This window comes from Gymnogyps californianus, chromosome 3 (genome assembly GCF_018139145.2).
Source record: "Gymnogyps californianus isolate 813 chromosome 3, ASM1813914v2, whole genome shotgun sequence".
Lineage (NCBI taxonomy): Eukaryota > Metazoa > Chordata > Aves > Accipitriformes > Cathartidae > Gymnogyps > Gymnogyps californianus.
This window is the reverse complement of record NC_059473.1, coordinates 106,992,970-107,014,265: the sequence shown is the minus strand read 5'-3', so window position 1 is coordinate 107,014,265 and position 21,296 is coordinate 106,992,970. Positions and strand designations below refer to the sequence as shown.

Genomic DNA, 21,296 nt, shown 5'->3' with positions numbered 1-21,296 from the left:
TCTTGGGTTTTGTTTACTGCATTAATTTCTTTTAATAAAATAAACATTGTCTTTGTGAGAATGGCAGTCAGAATGACAGATGGGCATTGGTAGACTTAAGTTCTCTTCCTGACATTGACACTTTTAAACAATTAATATTAATTAATATTAATAAACCATATTTTGCTGTACGAGCAGTTAGCTACTACAGAGGTGTTAAATCCAAAGACTTTTCTAAGAGAAAATGTATTTTCAGTGCCAGCTGAAATGGGAAAAGCTGAATTTTTACTTTATTGGAGGCTAAGAACTCCAGCAAAATATACTTTAAAATTTTCAGTATCTGTGGCATGTGAAACCATCTTTCCATTAGGCTTATCTTAATGTTTTATTGTATTTCCTTAATAAAAACCTAGGTGCTTGTCTGACAGCAGCTGTTTCATCTGAAGTTTACTACCATGCTGATACAGACAGATTTGATCAGCTTTGCATCTTCCCACATCGTAAATCAGTCTTCCTTCCTGTTTGTATGATTTTTTGATGCCTGACTTGAGTTTTTACTGCTTTTCTTGCAGCATTTTCTAGTGGCTCGTTTATACTACTATATGGCCCTCTTGCTAGAATTTCTATTTAGCCTGAAGTTTTGTGGACTATGGGTGGATCTGAATGGAAATTCCCAAAAAAGAATTATGTGAATTATGTAATCTCTTTGAAATTCTGTGTTAAAAATAATGGGATTTTGTATTGTAAATGACATATAGCCTCATATCTTAAAAATGTTCAAATTTGCTTCCATAATTGGACTATTAATAGAAACTATGTAGCTAAAAAGATATCAAAGTATTAAACACAAACTTGGATTGCATTTCATGTTTGGGTTTTTTTGTGAATATTTTGCTTCCAGTATTGTAACTTTGGTTTATTTTGTATTAAACTTGGGAATACTGAAGTAAGGTAACTGAAGTAACACAGACATTATGCTTCTACAGATATTTTCTTAACTGATGCGGCAGTAGAAGCAGCTGTATTCCATTAGATTTGCAGTAACTTGTGCAGAAGAAAAGGATAGTGGGAGAGGGGACAGTTTTAGCGTTCATGAGACCTCTCATCCTATTCCCCACGAAGTCACACAAATAGTTACACTGGCACTACTGAAGAGAAAGAACAAGGGTAATATTGCCAGCTGAAAGAGAAAAGAGAGTGGGATGCAGGTGTGAGGTATTTGGCTTTGCTGCAGACAGAAAAAACTGAGGAATTACAGTCTCAGCATGCTTTATTTGTATGGAAGAAAGAGGTGGAGGAGTCTTGCAGGGAAATAGGAGCAGCTTGAATGACTGAAAGCTATATGCAGTATCAGTGTACTACTGTTGTCTCTCGAGTGCAGAATGTGTAGTAGGATCAGCCACTGTGGTGGGCTGGAGAATGGAGTGTATATATACTTATTAATATGTGTTTTATAATTCCAGCACAATTATCAATTAGTGGTAATTCAAGTGAGATGGATTTCACCCCATTCAAGCATATAAAGTTCTGTTGCCTAATTATATAGATGACAGCCAGCAGACACAAGCTGGAACATGGCAAATTTCAATTCAACATTAGATTTTTGTTTTGCTTTTTTCCCCACGAAGGTGATCAAATACTGGCACAGGTTGCCCAGCAGGGCTGTGGAATCTCCATCCTGGGAAGTGTTCAGGAATTGACAAGAGATGGCCTTGAGCACTATGTTCTCATTAGACATACTTGGAGCAGGGAGCTGGACTAGGTGACTTCCAGGATCCCTTCCAGCCTGAATTATTTGATGATTCTGTAAGTGAGTCATGCTAAGCTCAGGAACTATTTTGTTTTATCATAAGCAAGTGCACAAGATAGGTGAGCTGGATCACTCTCTGGAGATGCTTATTTCTCTCCGTTGACTCCAAGATGAGTCCAGGGATTCAGCACATTCATAGGTAAATGACTATTAGATGTCTACAGTCAGGTGAGAAGACTCTCATCCGTTAAACTCCAGTCCCACAAAGATTTTAAGCATGTGAATGGTCCCACAGCATTTAGGTTATTGACATGCAGATGTCTTTTTAGATTCAGAGCATAAGTCACATGTTAATTCTACTCAGGAAGTACAAGAAAATATTATTAAATATAAATTAGCAAATCAAACAAGATCGGTTTCACCATCTTATTGAATGCATTGGCAAAATAATTATTATCAAAGTTAAAAACCCTTCAGTTGTATTTTTAAAAAGTCTTAATGCAAGCATTTACAATTTATTTCAATCACTAGGATAATAAAGATGCATGTTATTTTCTAATTGCTCCTTAAGCACAATGGAAGTGTGTGGGAGAGGTTAAAATTTTAAATAATAAATCACTCAACTGTATTTCACAGTATCCCTTGTAGGAAGACTGGATTTATCTTAATGATGTCTTCAGAGCTGATTTGATATGTCAATGGCTTCAATCTCCAATATAATACATAAGTAAGTGTCTCTAGGAATGCTTTTATATACTTGAGATGGCTAACAAAATCTATATTTGGATAATAATTATTGGACTGCCTGCCACTGTAATGCCAGTTCAGGTTCAGGTTCAAGCTCTATAAGTCTTTTGGCATGAGGAGAGTCTACAGCTCACGACAACAAATCTCTGTCATGACTACAGAGATCATCAGTGTCATTATGTTCAAATTATACGCAAAGGATTACTTCTTCAAGATGTTCAATTCTCCACATGATTTAAATATCCAATTTATACTGTCTATGAAATTCAGAAATGTTTGTTAGGGAAAAATAGATGTCCATGTGCTTGACTGACTTATACTTAGTAATGTGGTGGATTTCTTTGAAATCTAAATACTCCCTGCTTTCAGAAGAAAGAGCAATATACCTTGATCATATAAGTATTATTATTATTGATAAGATAACACAATGCAAATCAGTTTTTTTTCTCATAACACTCCTCTGAAAATATGTATTTCTTGAACAAATAGGTATTTTGTAAAATAACAGTGATAAAGGTAAGTAATGAGCATCACAGACTTCAACATATTCAGCTTGTTCCAGAATTTTGTTTCTTTTTTGGTGTCAAAGTTAGTGGGAAGCAAGTAGGTCTGCTGCAGAACCTCAAGGCTATTTATCCTGAGGCATTTATTGAAGACATCTGGGGGTAGAGTCTTGCTGAGCTAATCCTGGTGGATTAGAATTTAGTATGTTGTCAGCAAGCAGAAGACAAAATAAGTCTCAACTTCTCCAAAAACAAACAAACAAACAGTAATAATTCTTTGAACTCAGTGGTAATATTAATATGAACAATTCCGAGAGTAATTATCTTTTTTGGGGGACAGGACTTATTTTGCCTTTTCTTCTGCTTGTTGGCAATATGCCATGGTGTGATCCACCATTCCGTCTTCTAAGGGATGCTATTTACTAGAAAAAACAAGAGTGAAGAGGTGTCACATCAATTTTCCAGAGCAACACATCATCTTTGGGGGAAAGCGGAAATGGTTCCTGAGTACACGCATCCTGAAAAGAATGAAAGTGCTTCATTTTTGCTTGTGCACTTACTTGCAGTAAAGATTTTAAAACTAGAAGCTAAATATTGTGAGGATGAACATTCAAAAAATAAACCAGCTCACTCTCCTTATGTTGGCTTCATGCTACTGAACAGAATTAAAGGGATGTATTTAAGCATGTGAATGTATTGCCCTAGAGCGCAAGAAACAGCAATTTCCTTAGTTTTCATGTCACTGATTTTTGATACACTTTTAGACTGCAAATATATTGCATCCAAAAGTACGTTTAATTTCTGGCCAAAACATTTTACATCACTTCTCACATAAGGAACAGGTACTAAAGTGGTCCTAATATGTAAGAATCAATATTCAGTACTGATCTTTTATTCTGTGTGGCATAGCTCCTGTCTAGCTTCTTTTTCCTGCCTATACCTTGATTTTTCTCTGATTTAGCAGCTTATTCTAGCCAAGGGTAAGTGGCTAGAATTGTGGAGAGATCTGCAGAATGCCTGGTCGTTTCTCGGGTATCTTTCTGTTTACAGTTTGTTGAGCAGATCTTATTCTGTAGCCTGCATTTACCTGATCCCTTGCAATTGATTTCTAGAATGTCTTGCTGCTTGAGCAGAATTGTGACAAACATGCTGGAAACACTTATTTTAATGATGCTTTTAAAGAAAAACACACACAGCAGTCTTCAGGCAGTCCTTAAAAAACTGTACATAGCACAATTTTTTTAAAAAATCCACTGACTTCATGGCTTATTCTTTTTACATATCACCTGAACAATGTAGTAAAAAACAATAAATTGCCCTGTGCCTCATATTCCTAAAGGCATAATAAAGTGCTTGCTGGAGTGCTCTGAAGATCAACAAATTCAGAACAAAGGTTACAGAATGGACTCCAATACAGGCAGATGCCAAGCTAGTTTTAGTACTTTGTAACTACAGTCAAAAAATCAATAGGCATGGTAGAAATCACAAAACATTCCCCACAGCGAAATATATCAATTTTATTACAAGGCTATCAGGTCTAAAAGCCATTGAAAATGAATGTCACTTTCCAACCCTATGCAGAATGGAAAAAGAAAAAAGTCAAAATTCCGTAAGTGCCAAAGGAAACCCCAGTTGCCAAATCCTAAAACACTACAGCTAAAAATAGGAACAGCTAGTGACAGTACAATACCTTTTGAGAAAAGAGAAAATTTCCAATAGAAAATTTTATGCTTTAATTTGAATAACCAGAATTGTACATAGATTCTAGATGGGGTCTTAGTAGTGTTTGTATAATGGTTTTAGTGCTTTTGACTTCTGGAAAGTGTTTCTCCTGCTATACTCTAAAATATCTCTTTCTCCTTTACAAGTCTGCAGGACAGCAGTTTTTCAAAGCTATTCTCTGCCTAACTACTGTACCCAGTCTTTGCCTTCCTCTGCTGCCATCTACCAAAAGGCTTCACCAGGCTCCCATGAAAAACTATTTCATAGGTTTTTTTGTTGTAGTAACAATCCTTAATGTCATCCCCCTGCACTTTGTACTATTACATTGCATCCCATTTCCAATAGTTCCATCCTTTCATAACACATTGTGCTCCTCTTTTGTACTGATGATGCTGATTCTGTCACCAATTATTTCAATTAGTGTACTGTTTTCTGCATCATCAGTCAAATAGCCCTTAAGGCAAGCTATTAATATCATCCCTCCAAACCTATACTTTCTTTTTCATCTTACCTTTTATTAGACTTTAATCTCTCTGCCACTGTCTCCCACCCTATTGCTCCATATTAGTTTGATTGTGGTATCTTTCAGGTACATACTCGTTCTTCTTATCCTCATGTTCAACATAATTGTTACTGAAAACTGTGAGCAAATACTCATTCAGCTTTTGTAACTCAGAGAGACTGTGTTTAATTCTTATACCTTTCCAAAATGGTTTATTCCATTTCTTACTTTCCAATTTATTTATCTAATTAAAGGCATTTTGTTAACTCACTGAAATGTTAAAATGGAAAATAGAATCCTTCAGAAAGATTCTGTTAAGAAACCAGTGAGCCAATTAAAAAAACCCCAAACCCAAAAACCTCCATTTAAAAAAATCACACAATACTCTGTAGTAATTGCAATGGCCAGAATACCAAGAAATAGAAAATAACACCTAAATCTAATTAAGTTGTTTTGTAATGGGGATCATAGCTACATGGGCCTATAGCTACTGGGCCTGAATTACTTCCACTCCACTCATTTCTCCAATTTAATTTCCATCTTCCAAATAAGCAATTTTTTTTTTCCAGTCTCTAAACTCATAATGTTGAAAAGGTTATACCTATTGTACCTTCACTTAAAGCTCCAGTCAATACAGCAAACAAAAATTATTATATAGTACTGTCAGTATCTGCTGTAAGGACTAAAAATACTTATCTATACATTTTTCCAAATAAGGATTTAAACATTCTGTAAGAAAAATGAAAGATTATAAATGAATGAACTACGTTCTCCACCTTCTATAAGACTATCTATCTTTACTTTTCGATCTTAAAAATAAAAACACCCCAAACTATACCATGAACTACAAATTCCTTTGGGTGAGAAAGACTTACTGATCTCATTATTTCTCTGTTAAACTTACATCACATTTAGTGACCAACTCTATCCTCAACACTCAAAAAATGTTTCCATTACCAGGTAGCAATTAAGAGTATTCACAGGAATACAGTTCTTACTGTGTATATTACCTTACCTCTTACAGAGAAAAATGACATTGATGGATTGGTGAGAAGTGTAGAACGATAGGAGTATTGGTGCTATATTATAAAGGCAAGTGAATAAAAAAGTTATTGAATTAATAAGTAATCAAAAAGACTAATCAGCATGCTGCATAGAAAAATTCAGACAGACTCCAATTATATCAACAATATGAAATACACTAATTAAAGGTGATTTCAGTAGTTAATACAATGTTTCTCTTCTGTTGAGAAGAGGAATGACATCTACTACATTTCTTATCTTTCCTTTAAAATATTCTGGGGAATTTTTTTGCTTTTGTTTTGTGATATGGATAAACATACTTCACAGTCCCACTCTGCAGTATTTACATTCAGTCCTCTTTATGTATAAGGAAGGAAAAAAATCTATCCCATTCTCTCTTGCTACTGTTAATATGTATGGTGCTGACAGAATCTAAAATATATGAAATATATACTCGTGTCATTAAGTCACCAGTCTTAAGACTTCCTGGGAAAAATAAAATGAAAAGTCAAGTGAAATGGGAAGTCAAAGGTAACTCCTTTCTCTTATAATGAAAAAAGAATAGCAATCAAATAGATACAGGTATTCCTGGCCATCTCATGACACAAGAGGTAAAAGTATGCCCTTTTTCGCCAAAGTTACTGGAAAACTCAAATGAAGTACAGAGGAATTTAAACTGCATAGTTTAACCACAAAGGAAATAATATAGCCTAATCTGATTAGATTAGACTAGATTTGTTCTAAACTGCAATAAAAGTATACTGCAGTCTAACAGACAACTCTAGGTATATAGCATGTTTCTAACTGAAAAATGGTCAAAAATATTGAGCAAGATGCTGACATGCCATACATTGTCATACTCTGTATTTTTTTAAAATAAAGGCAACAAAAAGATGTCCTTCAGTAACATATCAGACTCTGCTTGACCTGACAACAGACAATCTTTTTCTCGTTCCTAAGGTTATCTGAAAGTCAGAGCTTATTTACACCACCAGAAAAAGAACACTGAAAATATGAAACAATCTTGAATATGATGGAGAAGAAAAGTGAATGAGGTCAGAGGGACCATCCAGACTGGCTGACAGCAGTTTACGACATCAGAACAGCAAGAGTAGTTGGACTTACAGATACTATACATAGAATATACAATACTACATATTAAAACAATCAGTCTGTGATTGATTTTAGTAACAAAAGTATGCTAAGTCTGCTGTAGCCAACTGCAAGAATTTCACAGCTGAAAAAGCTGTTTTTCTATCAGGGAAAAGAAGGATTGAAGAAAGCAGAGTGTGCATTACCTGTGAGTGGATAGCAAAATAATCATACAGGCTTCAATATCCTTTCACAAGCCATAACATTTTGCATAGTTACAAGGCAATGTCAAAAGCCAACGGGGTGTAGATAATTTTGATGGAAAGAACGATACAGACCTCTCTGAATTTAATTCAGGTAGGAAGTAGAGCAAAAGACCTTTCATACAGTCCATCTAGCTGAAGAGAAGGCACACAGCTGTGTGTGTGACACTACAGAAGGTAGTTCCAATACTTCAACAACACAGACTTAAAAAGTAATCTGGCTGTTCTGGTGTCAGTGCACCTTCTCAAGATCAACTGAGGTAACTTAGAGGATAAAATACAATGAAGCACTGCAACAAAACAAAGTTATGACAAAAAACATGAGGGAGACAAAAAGTTACAAGGATGACATATAGACTCATGGACTCATTTAATACTGAAAAAGCAGGCATGCTGTCTACCAATGTACGCGAATAGGCTCCAAGTAAATATTCAGAGAATGGCAAAATTAGCAAATTGGTCAGAAGGATCCATGATACATTCAGGGGAATTGTCATGGACTCATTCAAATGACTTTAGACTGATGGTTGAAATGTGAAAGGGAGCAGAGATGTGTAGATATGGTTGAAAGGAGGATTGTTATCTAGACTGATGCCACCATTTATACTTGTAATTGCTTGTAGGTTTTATTTCATGCAAAGCAGACACTTGATTTTAGAGAGCAATTACTGAAGACAAATGTTGGAATTCATGCTTATATGAACATGGGGAAATGTAAAAGAAAGGATACAAGTGGGTAATAGTAAAAATATGTACATGTATTTCAGAGGAGGAGAGAATAGGGTAAGAACAGTCTGGTATCCCTCACGCACAAATAAACACCTTTAGTAAGAGCATAGGAAACACCTCATCCGCAGTTAATCTCAAGGTGGTATTCCTTTAATGCTCATATAGATGTTCTTGTTGGTTTACCAAAATAAGCAAGGAGCATTTAGGAGAACTAAAGTATCATGGGATAGTTATAGGCTTTATGAAACGATTTCATCTTTCTTTAGAGTGTTTACAACAAAAAGGAAAAAAAACCACCAGGAATAAAGGACTGCTGTGTATACTAAATATATATGGGAGTGAGATGCATCACAAGAGAATGTGTCTCTCCAAGACTGAAACTGAAAGCACAAAGCTTCTCAATCCTTACAAGAAAAATATATCTGTGATGGGTTGATCCTGGGCCAGCAGCTAAGCATCCATGCTGCCACTCACTCCTCCACCCCTCTCCAGTGGGACAGCAGAGAGAAAAGGAAGAGCAAGAATACTCGTGGGTTGAAATAAAGATAGTTTAATAAGCAAAGGGAAGAGGAAAAAAACCCAACAAACCAACCCACAACAAAACAAGCGATGCAAAAGCAACCACTCACCATCTCACAAGCAGAATGATGCCCAGTCAGTCTCTAAGCAATGGCTAGCTCCCCCAAACCCCCTCTTCTCAGTTTTTATTGCTGAGCATGATGTTACATGGCATGGAATATCCCTTTGGTCAATTTGGGTCAGCTGCCCAGGCTGTGCCCCCTCCCAACTTCTTGCGCACCCCCGGCCTACTCATTGAGTGGGAGCAGAGCAGGAAAAAGAGAAAGCCTTCATGTTGTGCAAGCACGGCTCAGCAACAACCAAAACACTGGTGTGTTATTAACATTGTTTAGTCACAAACCAAAACACAGCACCATATGGGCTGCTATGAAGAAAATTAACTCCATCTCAGCCAGAGCCAGTACAATATCAGAAGGTGTTTTACTTCAAAGAATTCTCAAAATGCACACGCTACTGTTTTGGGAACTGGAACCCCTTGGGATTGCCCCATCTAATGCATACAGTGCACAGAACAGGAGTGAAACTGCTTCAAACTATCAGGATCATAACTGAACTCAGAGGTTTAATGTTCTATCTTCTTCCACTTACCCTTTACATTTCAGAACATTGATGATAAGTTGGTGATGAGTTGATGTCTAAATGTGCACACAGAGATTTGTTCACTTAACTGACAGGAGAACTTCTAATGGTTGGAGGGTTGTGATAGATTGGGAAGGGTCGGACCACATGAAGTGGTGGAGGAAGTGATGAAAGACTAAATAAAATGGAATTAAGAGTTCAGACAAAGACTGTGGAAGAACCTAAAACTTTTCTGGACAATTTATTATTATTCACCTGTGATGCTTTAACACAAAGTCTAGGAGAGGAGTTGCCAACTGATTTAGGAGACTAATTGCTCTAAGTGAAAGCAGCATAACTGTCCTACTAGAAAAATAATGTTTTTCAGGTCATTTTCAGAAAACAGGTAACAAATCTGGCATAGATCAAGAAAATTATCCACATGAATTTCTGGTATCTCCTGATAGCAGGTGACCTGTAGAGTGGATGCTTCAATAGAGATTCCAATTCTCTCATTAACAAGAATTAGAAGTAAATAAATATAGGGCAACCTATAAAGAAAATGGAAAATAACAACACTGAATGAACTCCTCTTCTCATACGTATGGAGAACTGTGGACTACTTGGACCACAACTACTGGTAGATTTGAGGCAGTCTTACCACATGGAATGGTTTGCAGAAAAAAGCTGATGCATGCTGTGATGTGTTAAACCTTTCTCAAGCATATTATTTATTGAAGCTTTATTAAATTTCACTTTTGCTTTCATCTTTCCTGAAGTCCAGGAAAATCACCTCTGACATCCTATTCCAGGGCTACTTTATGAATCAAGACTTAGGTCTCTGAGATGCAAAAAGATTCTACGATCAAAAATGCAATATTTTGTACCATGTACTAATCTCTTGTCAATACAAGTTTCCATATGACAATGATATGCAGCATAGTCATGATGATCGTGCACTATGTTATCATTTGTAAAGAAAAAGGACAGTTAATCGACAATATTAGAATTTGGGAATATAGAAGTATTCTATTAGAGATACGGAATGAAATGTAGTACATTAAAAATTAATTCAAGTAACACCAAGCTTAACCTCTGTACTAGCTGCTGATGCTAACTAAATTCCCAAGATACACCAGATTATAGAAACATATTTGTAGGAGCTATATTTATTGTCCTTTTTTACTTTATCTTTGGTAATCACCATGCATGCCATTAATCTCAAGAGAAGATGGACTGCATAGTTTTCAATAAGAAGACTTTCAGGTCTCCACTCAAAGAATTTTTACAGAGCCAACACTCCACAGCAAAATATTAGGTACAGCTAGCTAATCCAGTGCTTCCCCTTTTAGATTACAAACCTTAATTTATCTGTTCCAGCTTTGTACCTCGAGATTCGAGCCATTGACAGAGGAACTGATAAGGTGTCTAGCCAGCGCTTCTCATATTTTGGTTCATTAGCTATGGGTGAAGAAGGTGATGATGGAGCCTGTGCAGAATAAATGAGAATCAGTAAGTGCAGTTTATCAGACAATATAGTGAAAAAAACATGAATATGCATCTCTGGCTCTGCTTGTCTCAGAAGTGAATAATCATAGCAATAAAACTATTCAAGAAACTCAGGATTTAGTAGAGAAATAAAAAGAAGCATTCTTGTAGAAAGAAACGCTACGTATCTGGATATTATGCTTGTGACTTAATTTCAGTATTACTTTAACATTAAAGATATTTATATTTTTGTTAACATTTATAACTGACAATAAAAAGGAAATAGTTTTTAGTCACAAATGTCCTGAATTTTCTCTAAATGCAACATAAAATACATTTTTGGTTTAAATTAATTTGGTCTGTGCAACTCTTCTACATGCCTCGAACAATCATCAGAGAAACAGACACAAATAATATCCTAATGTAAAGACTACATTAGAGAATACTGGTTTCTTATTTGCACATTGTGACTTTTATCCATAATGTTATTTAATAGTAGATTTAAAATTCTGATTTCTGTGTTATCACTATCCATATACGGACTGATGAATTTTGAAATTTCATCTTTGAAGTTTTCCTTCAAATGCTTCTACTAGAAGGCAAGATTGCTGATACTATCGAAGCAGTAAAGGATGTCCAGATCCCAGAATAGTGAAAATATAAAATTTTACAATCTACTCATTTCATGTAACTATGGCATACAAAAGAAAATAATCTTAAATCAAATGTGTGCAAATGCAAATTAAGTTAGGGGAATTAGCCTGGATATATAGCTATTGATAAAAGGGTCTACTCAAACCTAACCTAGAGCTTATGTACAGACTGTTCAGCCTGCTCATATATGTAGCATCTTATTGCAACTAAATAGTGCATGAAGGCATCAGGAATGAAACATGATAAAAAGAAAATATTTATGAAATTTTAAAAGTTGTCACAGAACCACTAGCACTAAAACACTCAGGAAACTGCAGAGAGATATACATCTTAGTCGATATACACTTGCAGAATATGCAGTTTGTTCCTTGTGAAATAATATCCAGAGGTTTACATCATTGTATCAATGACTGAAAGTACAGAACTATGCCCAAATTGTCAAAAAATATGGTAACTGGTTTTGTTTGCAAATGATTTCAAAATAGCGTTTACAGGCAAAAATCAATTAAATTAGAAACAGATTAGAAAATGCTGGAAACCACTGCTCAGTGTACCAACTGAGATTTATGAGCATGATTATGAGCTTAAAAAAATGCTTATTAAATAAACAATAGCATGAGCTAGGAGTTTCTTATAGAATGCATAAAAATGATAAATTGAAAAGTTTTTATTGGTATTTATATCTCCGCACTACCATGACAGTTGAGCATTTCACTCTTTTATAAAGATAGCAATACTATTTACAGAAAGGCAGCTGAGAAGGATAGATATTTAGGTCAAAGTTAGGCGTCTGTGCTGTCTCTGAACCAAAATTATTTGTCCCATGTTGTACAGACAGCTTTCCAGTAGACAAGGGAGTTGAAAGTTGGTTATTTTTATACGAGCTGTAATATGCACTGAGTAGTACTTACAAAAGCAAATAAACCACAGAATGACCCAACTTCAGCTCTGTTATGCCCAGGTGTTCAAAAGCCATAAAACTTACTCAAAATAAAAAGCATTCTGGGAATTGTTCTATTTCTATTTCTTTTTCTTGCTCATAAGGATTGAGGGTTATTTTTTTTCCCCCTAAAGCTCCTTCTTACAGTCAGCAAGGGCTGATTTTTCTATTTACTTCTTTAAATAAATCAAAATAGTGAGTTTCACATTCTAACAGGACGACTGAGAGTCAGTGATTAAGGGACACTTTTCTAGTAAATGAAAAATTTGTAATGAAATTGCTAGAGTTGGTAACACTAAAGAATCTTTTAGACTGCAATCTCTTTGGGGAAAGGAATTTCACTTAGAATATTTGCAATCCCTAGAACAATCCAGCTTTCATTTGATTGAGATCTGGTGTTGTTGCAGTATGAATATTTCATAATCAAGTCCAGAGACTAATTCTATTTCCTAGAATTAGCCACAAAAGGCTAAGGTGTCTCCAAAGCTTAGTAATAATTTAATAATATCATAGTGAAGAATCTGATGCATATTTTAGAATTCTGTACAAATTAAAATAATTGACAGAACCACATGCAATCTGAAGTTGATCAACATAATCTAACGTGCCTGTCTGGAAACTGAAATGTCTAAGAATAAAGCAGAAGGTAGCTTATTACAGTCAAACATAAATGCTTGAATATGATCACCGAATTTAAATCCAAGAACCAGAAAATAAAGGAACATAAAAATTCCTGCAGCACTTTCACCTATTGTTCCCATCCTCTCAACTCTCAAGATACAGAAAACATCTAGACAATTTAAACATAAAAATCTGTCTTTTTCTTGTGAACTATTAGCTGTACTTCTTAGCAGGCTGTGGAACAATATTCTGTAACATTCTAGGCAATTTAAGAGCATTTGGCAGTAAAAAATTCATGAGTGGGTCATTGGCAATTTAATGTTTCCATTTGGTCTCTTAAGCTTCAATCAAATGCTTTAGTAGGATACCAGTGTAAAGAAAATATATCTCAATGTAAGTAAAGATCAGAATTTCAGAAAATCTACATCACAGCTATTCATTAGATGCATGAATTGAAGGGGAAAAAATGGCCAAAACCACTTGGTCAAAATCTATTAAGCCCAAAGTTATGATACGACAGTATAGAAATATTCCTGCCAAAATGCTAAACTGTTACAACTGATGTAAACCCCTAAAGAAAATGCGGCTTCTCCAGACAATTTCAAAGTTTTGATATTTGAAAAACACATTGGAAAGAGTAATTTATTTTTTTCCCCCAGTTCTGGACTACTTATACCTGCAGAAACCCTACTGCATGATCTGAACATTAATGACCAAGAACAGGGAAAGGATATGAAGGGGTCAAACTGGTCCAAGTTTCAAATGTCTGTTTCTTACTAAGCCATATTCTACTAACCAGTTTATGGTAGAGCATGAAGTTGGACTGACCCCTCTTTGTCTTCTTAAGGACAAAAGAGGGCATACATATGGCCATAAGATCACTGCATAGAAACAAAATACTATCATAGGACCAGCAGTTCATTTTGTTCAGTTTGCCCTATAATCTATCAACACTTCCATCTGAGACAGATCCTTTGATGTATCCCCTTCAAAACACATGGATAAAAATAAGAAATTGGGGAAGAAGCAAGTCAATACAACTTTTGCAAACAGAGGTCATGCCTCACAAATCTTTTAGAGTTGTCCAAAACTGTTAATTAATATGAGAGAAGCAATTGCTAAGGCGTACTTGGGTTTCCAAAAACTTTTTGTCCCTCACAAAATTAGTTCTTAACTAATTTGCTGTGAAATAAGGTGAAATCCTCACACAAATTAATAATTAGCTAAAATATAGCAAGCAAAACACAGCAGTTAAGAACCAGTTTTCACTGCGGAGGGGCACTATCAGTGGACTCCCACAGTTACATATGCTGTTCAGTATATCTATTAATGATCTGGACAAGATGGTGAACACCAGACTGAACCAAGTTTACTATGCACAACAAGTAACGAAGAACGATAAAAAGAAAACCAAACTGCAAACAGCTGCAGAAGCAGCTCGTGATACTGAATGACTGAGAGATAAAAGGACTGCTAAAAATGTGGTAGATAAATGTATAGTAATGCACATGAGGAAAGACAATATTAACTTTCCCCATACTGTAATGGGATATGAACAGGTGATTAACACTCAAAAATAAGATCTTGCTGTTGTGGGAAAAGCAGATGTTGAAAGGAATGGAATCATTTTCATACAAATAACAATTAAGTAAACAAAGATTCATTAGTCTGGAAAAGCAGCAGCTGAAGGAATTGTATGACAAAGGTATGTAAAAAAATAAATAACAGAGAAAGGGATTAGGAAACAGTGGTTCACTTGTCCTTTTCATATAAGAAGCAGGGGTATTGATTAGAAGTAAAAGACAGTAGGATAAAACCAAAGAAACAACGTATTTATCTATATAACAAACTCTGGCTCAGGAAGCCCCTATGCCAGAAATCACTGGAGGTGCAGGAAATATGCCCCATAAATAATTTTACATATTTCCTCTGTTTCTGTATTCTCTTGAGGGCATCTGCTGGGAACAAGCTATTTGGCTAGATGGTCCTTTGGTCTGTCCCAGTGTACTGAGCTGGCTGACCTTCAAGCCTTCTGCCTACTAAACAGCTGCTGCTGCTTATGTTGAAAACTGTCCACACCGTTCCTCCAAAGCACTAAAATAATTTGGCTGTTTAGAGATCATCTCTGCGATCACAGCTTTTATCCTTTGGTTCATTTCACACCTTTGGCTTTCTGCTGAGACCACCAACAATGTTGCCAATTAATGCCAATTTGTTTGTAACACCTGTCCATTAAGAAATGGATTGAACACAAAAATCTCATTTTTGACAGAACACTGAACAAGAATCAGGTTGTAATGACACATAATCACTACCCACCTGGGACAGCTGTGTATTGTTGACCTGGAGGAGGGTCTGATTCTGTATCCTGTTAGCAATCATTGACCTATGAAGGACAATGTAGGCTAATGCTTTGTTGCTTTTTTGAACAACTGTACAACAACTCATTATGGGGCAACCAAGAAGTCTTCCCAGAAGCTGAATGAGTCCAGAAAGTCCTCCACTAAGTGGGAGATCTAATCAGACATGTCTCTATAATTAAGTTTCCACTAAGAACATAGGAAGGAAGGCAAAAGATCACAGCTGGCTGGGACTGTCAACTTTTCATCTTTTTGAGACATACGATTTGCAGAGCTTGGGAAACTCAGTTATTTGACCTTACTTTTTTTTTAAACTGTCATTGATTCTAAATCTCTGCAAGAAAAATGTCATGTCCTCAGAAGGAAGTGTTTCTGAACCCTCCCTAGTAATTTAATTTGCAGTTTCTGCTAGGGCTGCACCTTGGAAGCAGCCACAGTGATATTTTAGGTTGACATATCACTCTTTTGTTAAACATGGGTTTCAGGCAGGTTGAAGCTGGTTAATTCACTTTTGGAGTCAGAAATACTCAGGGTCATATTACTGAGCATGATTAAGCCTGCTGTTAAATATACTTTTCATCTCATATTACAAATACTATCCGGTTTGCAGAAAGGCAAGTCTTGCAAAGTCTTCATAGTGTATGTAGATGAAGGACTATAACTGGAGCAGCAGTGTATCTATTGCAAACATTCTCATACCACAATTAAGCAAAGAGGCAACAATAATTGGCACAGTTTATTCTTAGGAGACTAAACTAATTAGCATCAACGATTTCTTCCCTTGAAACAAGTTACTTTTTTTCTTTGCTACCACAATGCCTTGCTGTTGTCACCAGCATTGAGAGGACAGGAGAACTTCTTATGAATATCTGAGCTTTCAACTGTAAATGTAACAAGTGCAAATGATTTCACAAAAGACTTATTTGTGTTCTACAAGAGTTTGATTTTCTATCAAAACTCCTTAATTTTTGCAGTTATTTGCTAAACTGCATGTTTGAGGGTTTCAAATGACTGGCAAGATATACACTTGTAAACTTAACTTTCAATGAATTTATTTTAACTTATATGAATTAAAAAATTTAATTAATTGTTACTTTGGTGAAGATTGAAAGATAAAACAATCTAAACAGAAATAAAAGGTTAGCAAACGTGATGCCGTCTACAAGAAGGGCCAGAAGGAGGATCTGGGGAACTACAGGCCTGTCAGCCTGACCTAAGTGCCAGGGAAGATTATGGAGCAGATCATCTTGAGTGCCATCACATAGCATGTACAGGACAACCAGGCCCAGTCAGCATGGGTTTATGAAAGGCAGGTCCTGCTTGCCTAACCTGATCTCCTTCTATGACAAGATGACTCACTTAGTGGATGAGGGAAAGGCTGTGGATGTTGTTTACCTGGACTTTAGTAAAGCCTTTGACACAGTTTCCCACAGCATTCTCCTGGAGAAACTGGCTGCTCATGGCTTGGACGGGCATACTCTTCATTGGGTAAAAAACTGGCTGGATGGTCGGGCCCAAAGAGTTGCAGTGAATGGAGTTAAATCCAGTTGGCGGCCGGTCACAAGTGGTGTTCCCCAAGGCTCAGTACTGGGGCCAGTTCTGTTTAATATCTTTATCAATGATCTGGACAAGGGGATCGAGTGCACCCTCAGTAAGTTTGCAGATCACACCAAGTTGGGTGGGAGTGTTGATCTGCTTGAGGGAAGGAAGGCACTACAGAGGGATCTGGACAGGCTGGATTGATGGGCCAAGGCCAATTGTATGAGGTTCAACAAGGCTAAGTGCCGGCTCCTGCACTTGGGTCACAACAACCTCTACATGCAACTCTACAGGCTTGGGGAAGAGTGGCTGGAAAGCTGCCTGATGGAAAAGGACCTGGGGTGTTGGTCGACTGCCGCCGAATGTGAGCCAGCAGTGTGCCCAGGTGGCCAAGAAGGCCAATAGCATCCTGGCTTGTATTAGAAATAGTGTGGCCAGCAGGACGAGGGAAGTGATCGTCCCTTTGTACTTGGGACTGATGAGGCTGCACCTTGAATGCTGTGTTCAGTTTTGGGCCTCTCACTACAAGACAGACTTGAGGTGCTGGAGCGTGTCCAAAGAAGCGTAACGAAGCTGGTGAAGGGTCTAGAGCACAAGTCTTATGAGGAACGGCTGAGAGAACTGGGGTTGTTTAGCGTCGGGGGAAAAGGAGGCTGAGGGGAGACCTTATCACTCTCTACAACTACCTGAAAGGAGGTTGTGGTGAGGTGGGTGTTGGTCTCTTTTCCCAAGTAACAAGCAATAGGATGAGAGGAAATGGCCTCAAGTTGTGCCAGGGGAGGTTTAGATTGGATATTAGGAAAAATTTCTTCACTGAAAAGGTTGTCACGCATTGGAACAGGCTGCCCAGGGAAGTGGTTGAGTCACCATCCCTGGAGGTATTTAAAAGATGTATATACGTGGTGCTTAGGGACATGGTTTAGTGGTGGATTTGGTAGTGTTAGGTTAACATCGAGTTGGATTCAATGATCTTAAGGGTGTTTTCCAACCTAAATGATTCTATGATTCTATGACATAAGAATCAAGTGTGACACCCATTAGGAAAAAATATAACCTTTTACTGATCATTTGGAATTTATCCATTTTTTGCTTTAGAGGATTTATTATTTCAAAGTGTATCATTAAAGTCTTGAGCCTGTTCCATAAACTGGTATTTCTACCAAGCACATATATATGTAAGAGGCATGACTAATTCTAGATTACTGTCTTTGTTGATACTGGTTCAAAAAGAGATGATTATGATGATGCTGTTATTTATCTTTCGAGGTATTTTTGCTATTTCTGCTTTAGTGAGCATTGCTGAGAATTTCTGAGAAGAATATAAAATATTTCTCTATAAAATATGTATATGAAAATGCTAGCAACATTAATACATTTGATATTTGTTGTATATTGAAATATTTTCCTAGCAAAAACAACTCTGAGGTTGAAATCATAGCACCATAGAATCATAGAATATCTCAAGTTGGAAGGGACCCATAAGGATAATCGAGTCCAACTCCCTGCTCCTCGCAGGACTACCTAAAACTAAATCATATGACTAAGAGCATCGTCCAGACTCTGGACGTCCTCGAACTCTGAAATGCTAAAAAATGGCTTGGCATAGCTTCATTTCCTTAAGCTATAACTGAAAACATTGGCCAATAAATTTTAATGGATTTTGGTAAAAACTTTTGGATTAGTAAATACTAACCTTCTTGCATCTTTTTGGTGCAAACTGGAGTGCATCTTGTCAAAATTCCATTACTAAAAATATTACAGCATTACTCAAAAGAAAGCTCTCAATATAATATGCTTTTCAAAGTAGGCAGATTTGTCTTACGCTTATTCTGGAGGAAGAGAATTAGAGTTATATAATTTCTTGCAACAGCACCAGCAACAATTCAACTCACAGTGAATTGGATGAGCTCTCTCCACAGTTTTCAGTCAGGTCTGTGACTGAAATATATGTATATATTGTATATACCATGTATATATATAAAATATATATTTATATATAGGTAGGATTAGTTTTCAGTGGATCAATGAACTGATCTGACCAATGTGTGGCTGAGCATTTGCTAATACTTATTCCAGGGACAGACAGGAAACAGAGGCTGTAGACTGGTTGGAGAAGAAAACAAGACTGCTCCAATTAGCAGTAAAAGAGTCTTACATTAGCTTACTTTAATCATTGAACAACACAATCAACAAGTGTTCAGCCAGGAGTAGAGACATGAGTGAAACTCTTGTGATGCCCAGCTAAAGAAACACATTATTGAGATATCTACTGTAAATAGGAGTCAATTAGAGCATTCAGCTTGTCTCAGAATTCAGAGGGATTTAATGATGGTATCAAAATACCTGTGCATTCCTTTGAAGAAGCATCAATTCAGGAGAGGGTCTGTGTTTATTTATTTTTAATGGAATTCTTAGATGCAGGTGCACAATTCTGTGACAGCTTTAAGAAGGCAGTAATTATCTGGTAAAGTATGCATCACCAAATCATTTAATAGATAAAGGCTTCTAAACAGGAAACAAGCTCTTCCAGACGAAGTAACAATTTGGACAAGTAATTTGATGTCTTTAAAATTCAGTGAAAGCAGCAACTTTTAATTATACAGCTCTATTCTACATTATTTTAATTGGCAGACATTGTTTAATTAAATGGGAGGAAGGTGAAACAGCATGTGAAACAAGGATACTACCCCTCCCTTTCTATCACAGAAAAGATACATTGTTTTAATTCTAATGCTGCATCACATGCATCCTTTTGAAATTTAATGACTGCTCTTGAAGACATTTAATGCTTTTTAATTAATGGATGGTTTTGCAGACACTGTGCACCTATATGTGGTGTTTACAGGGAGAGTCTGTATAGCAGTACATGTTAGGGACTTACACTGCCCTATTCACTGCAGTAGCTATGCATTTAAATCAATGGGATTACTATTCTACCGGTGAGGAACAAATTAAAAACCTTTCAATTATATAAGTTTCTCTAGAAGTGATTTACAGTGGAAATATTAATGAATATTTCATTACAGCTGTGCTGCTAGGTGCTATTACATTATTATTTTTTTAATGAACCAATAAGGTACAAGCCTGACTAAGATATTTTTAGAGAATGCATATGGACTATTTGACAGAATCTTGCACCTTTTTCTTTAATTTGTTTCCCTCGAGCTAGTATGTAATTGGTTCCTGAGTAACCTCAACAACCTTGCCTGGAACACCTTTCCAGATATATTCTTCCTTTGGGGGTAGGGGACAGGGGCCAAAATAGTTTATATTAAATCTCAGCATAAAAAGCAGGAAGTAATTATGACTCTTCTCAAACTATAACTGCAGTCAGGAATCAAAACCCAACATTAAAGGTATATAAGGAAAAGAACAGAACAAAATATAATGTTGAGATTATTATGGCATTACACTATAAATGCAAGGGTACCCAAACTTCAGCTGTTAGAGACAGCTTTTGGCAGCCTTTCATATCCCCAAATGGGGCATGCTGTCCTTGCTTAGAAAAATTAGCTCAAGGTTAGGGAAATTCTTTGAACTCCACACAGTCTGCACATCCCTCAGGATAAATCTGAGGCTTGACTCTTGCTTGTATCACCAACTAGGAGCTCAGTAAGTGTCAGTTTGTCGCAGGAACTTGTGGAATGACACTGGATGTCACTTTGTGGGATAACTCATTGCCTCAATTTTACTAACATTTTTCACTATAAGCCATTTATAGCATATACCTGAACTGCTGGAGTTCATCTATGCTAACATCAAATCTAGAAGCAGGTCAACACTATATGCCTCTCTGTTTCCACGCTGATCATTACCAGGGCCTGGTTTTTGGAACAGCAATCGAACACTAACTTGGGGCAACAGTAGATGGATCTTTCTGGTTTAAAAAAAAAAAAAAAAAAAAGAAAAAGCTTGCTTTCATGTCTTCTAACACTTCAGCTTACTCATTTAGTCTTCTGTCTCATGAATGCTACCACACATATTTCCCTCTAACCAAGGACTTCTGATACTCCCTGCTAAAACACAAGAAAGATGGCTGCTTCTTCTGTTCAACATGTTGGCAACAGGTGAGGAATAGTCATAATTTCGTTTACTCATACAACAGAATTTCAAATTTCTAGCTTCTCTTTATAATCTAGCTCTGACCTGAAGTGGTCCATTTTGCACATTTGTAGTCACAACCAGGAGAACAGATAATAAGAGAAAAAAGAGACATGATTTTGTCCAAGAATCAAATGTAAATTTAA

General features: G+C 36.5%; 1 protein-coding gene across 1 annotated transcript in view; it reads right to left on the bottom strand.

The window, feature by feature from the left end:
- SNTG2 (syntrophin gamma 2) overlaps positions 1-21,296 on the bottom strand; it is a 303,349-nt gene that overhangs the window by 73,104 nt on the left and 208,949 nt on the right. Inside the window, exon 9 of the mRNA XM_050894130.1 lies at positions 10,809-10,936. Coding sequence (XP_050750087.1) covers positions 10,809-10,936 — 128 coding nt within the window. The remainder of the gene's footprint in view (positions 1-10,808; positions 10,937-21,296) is intronic.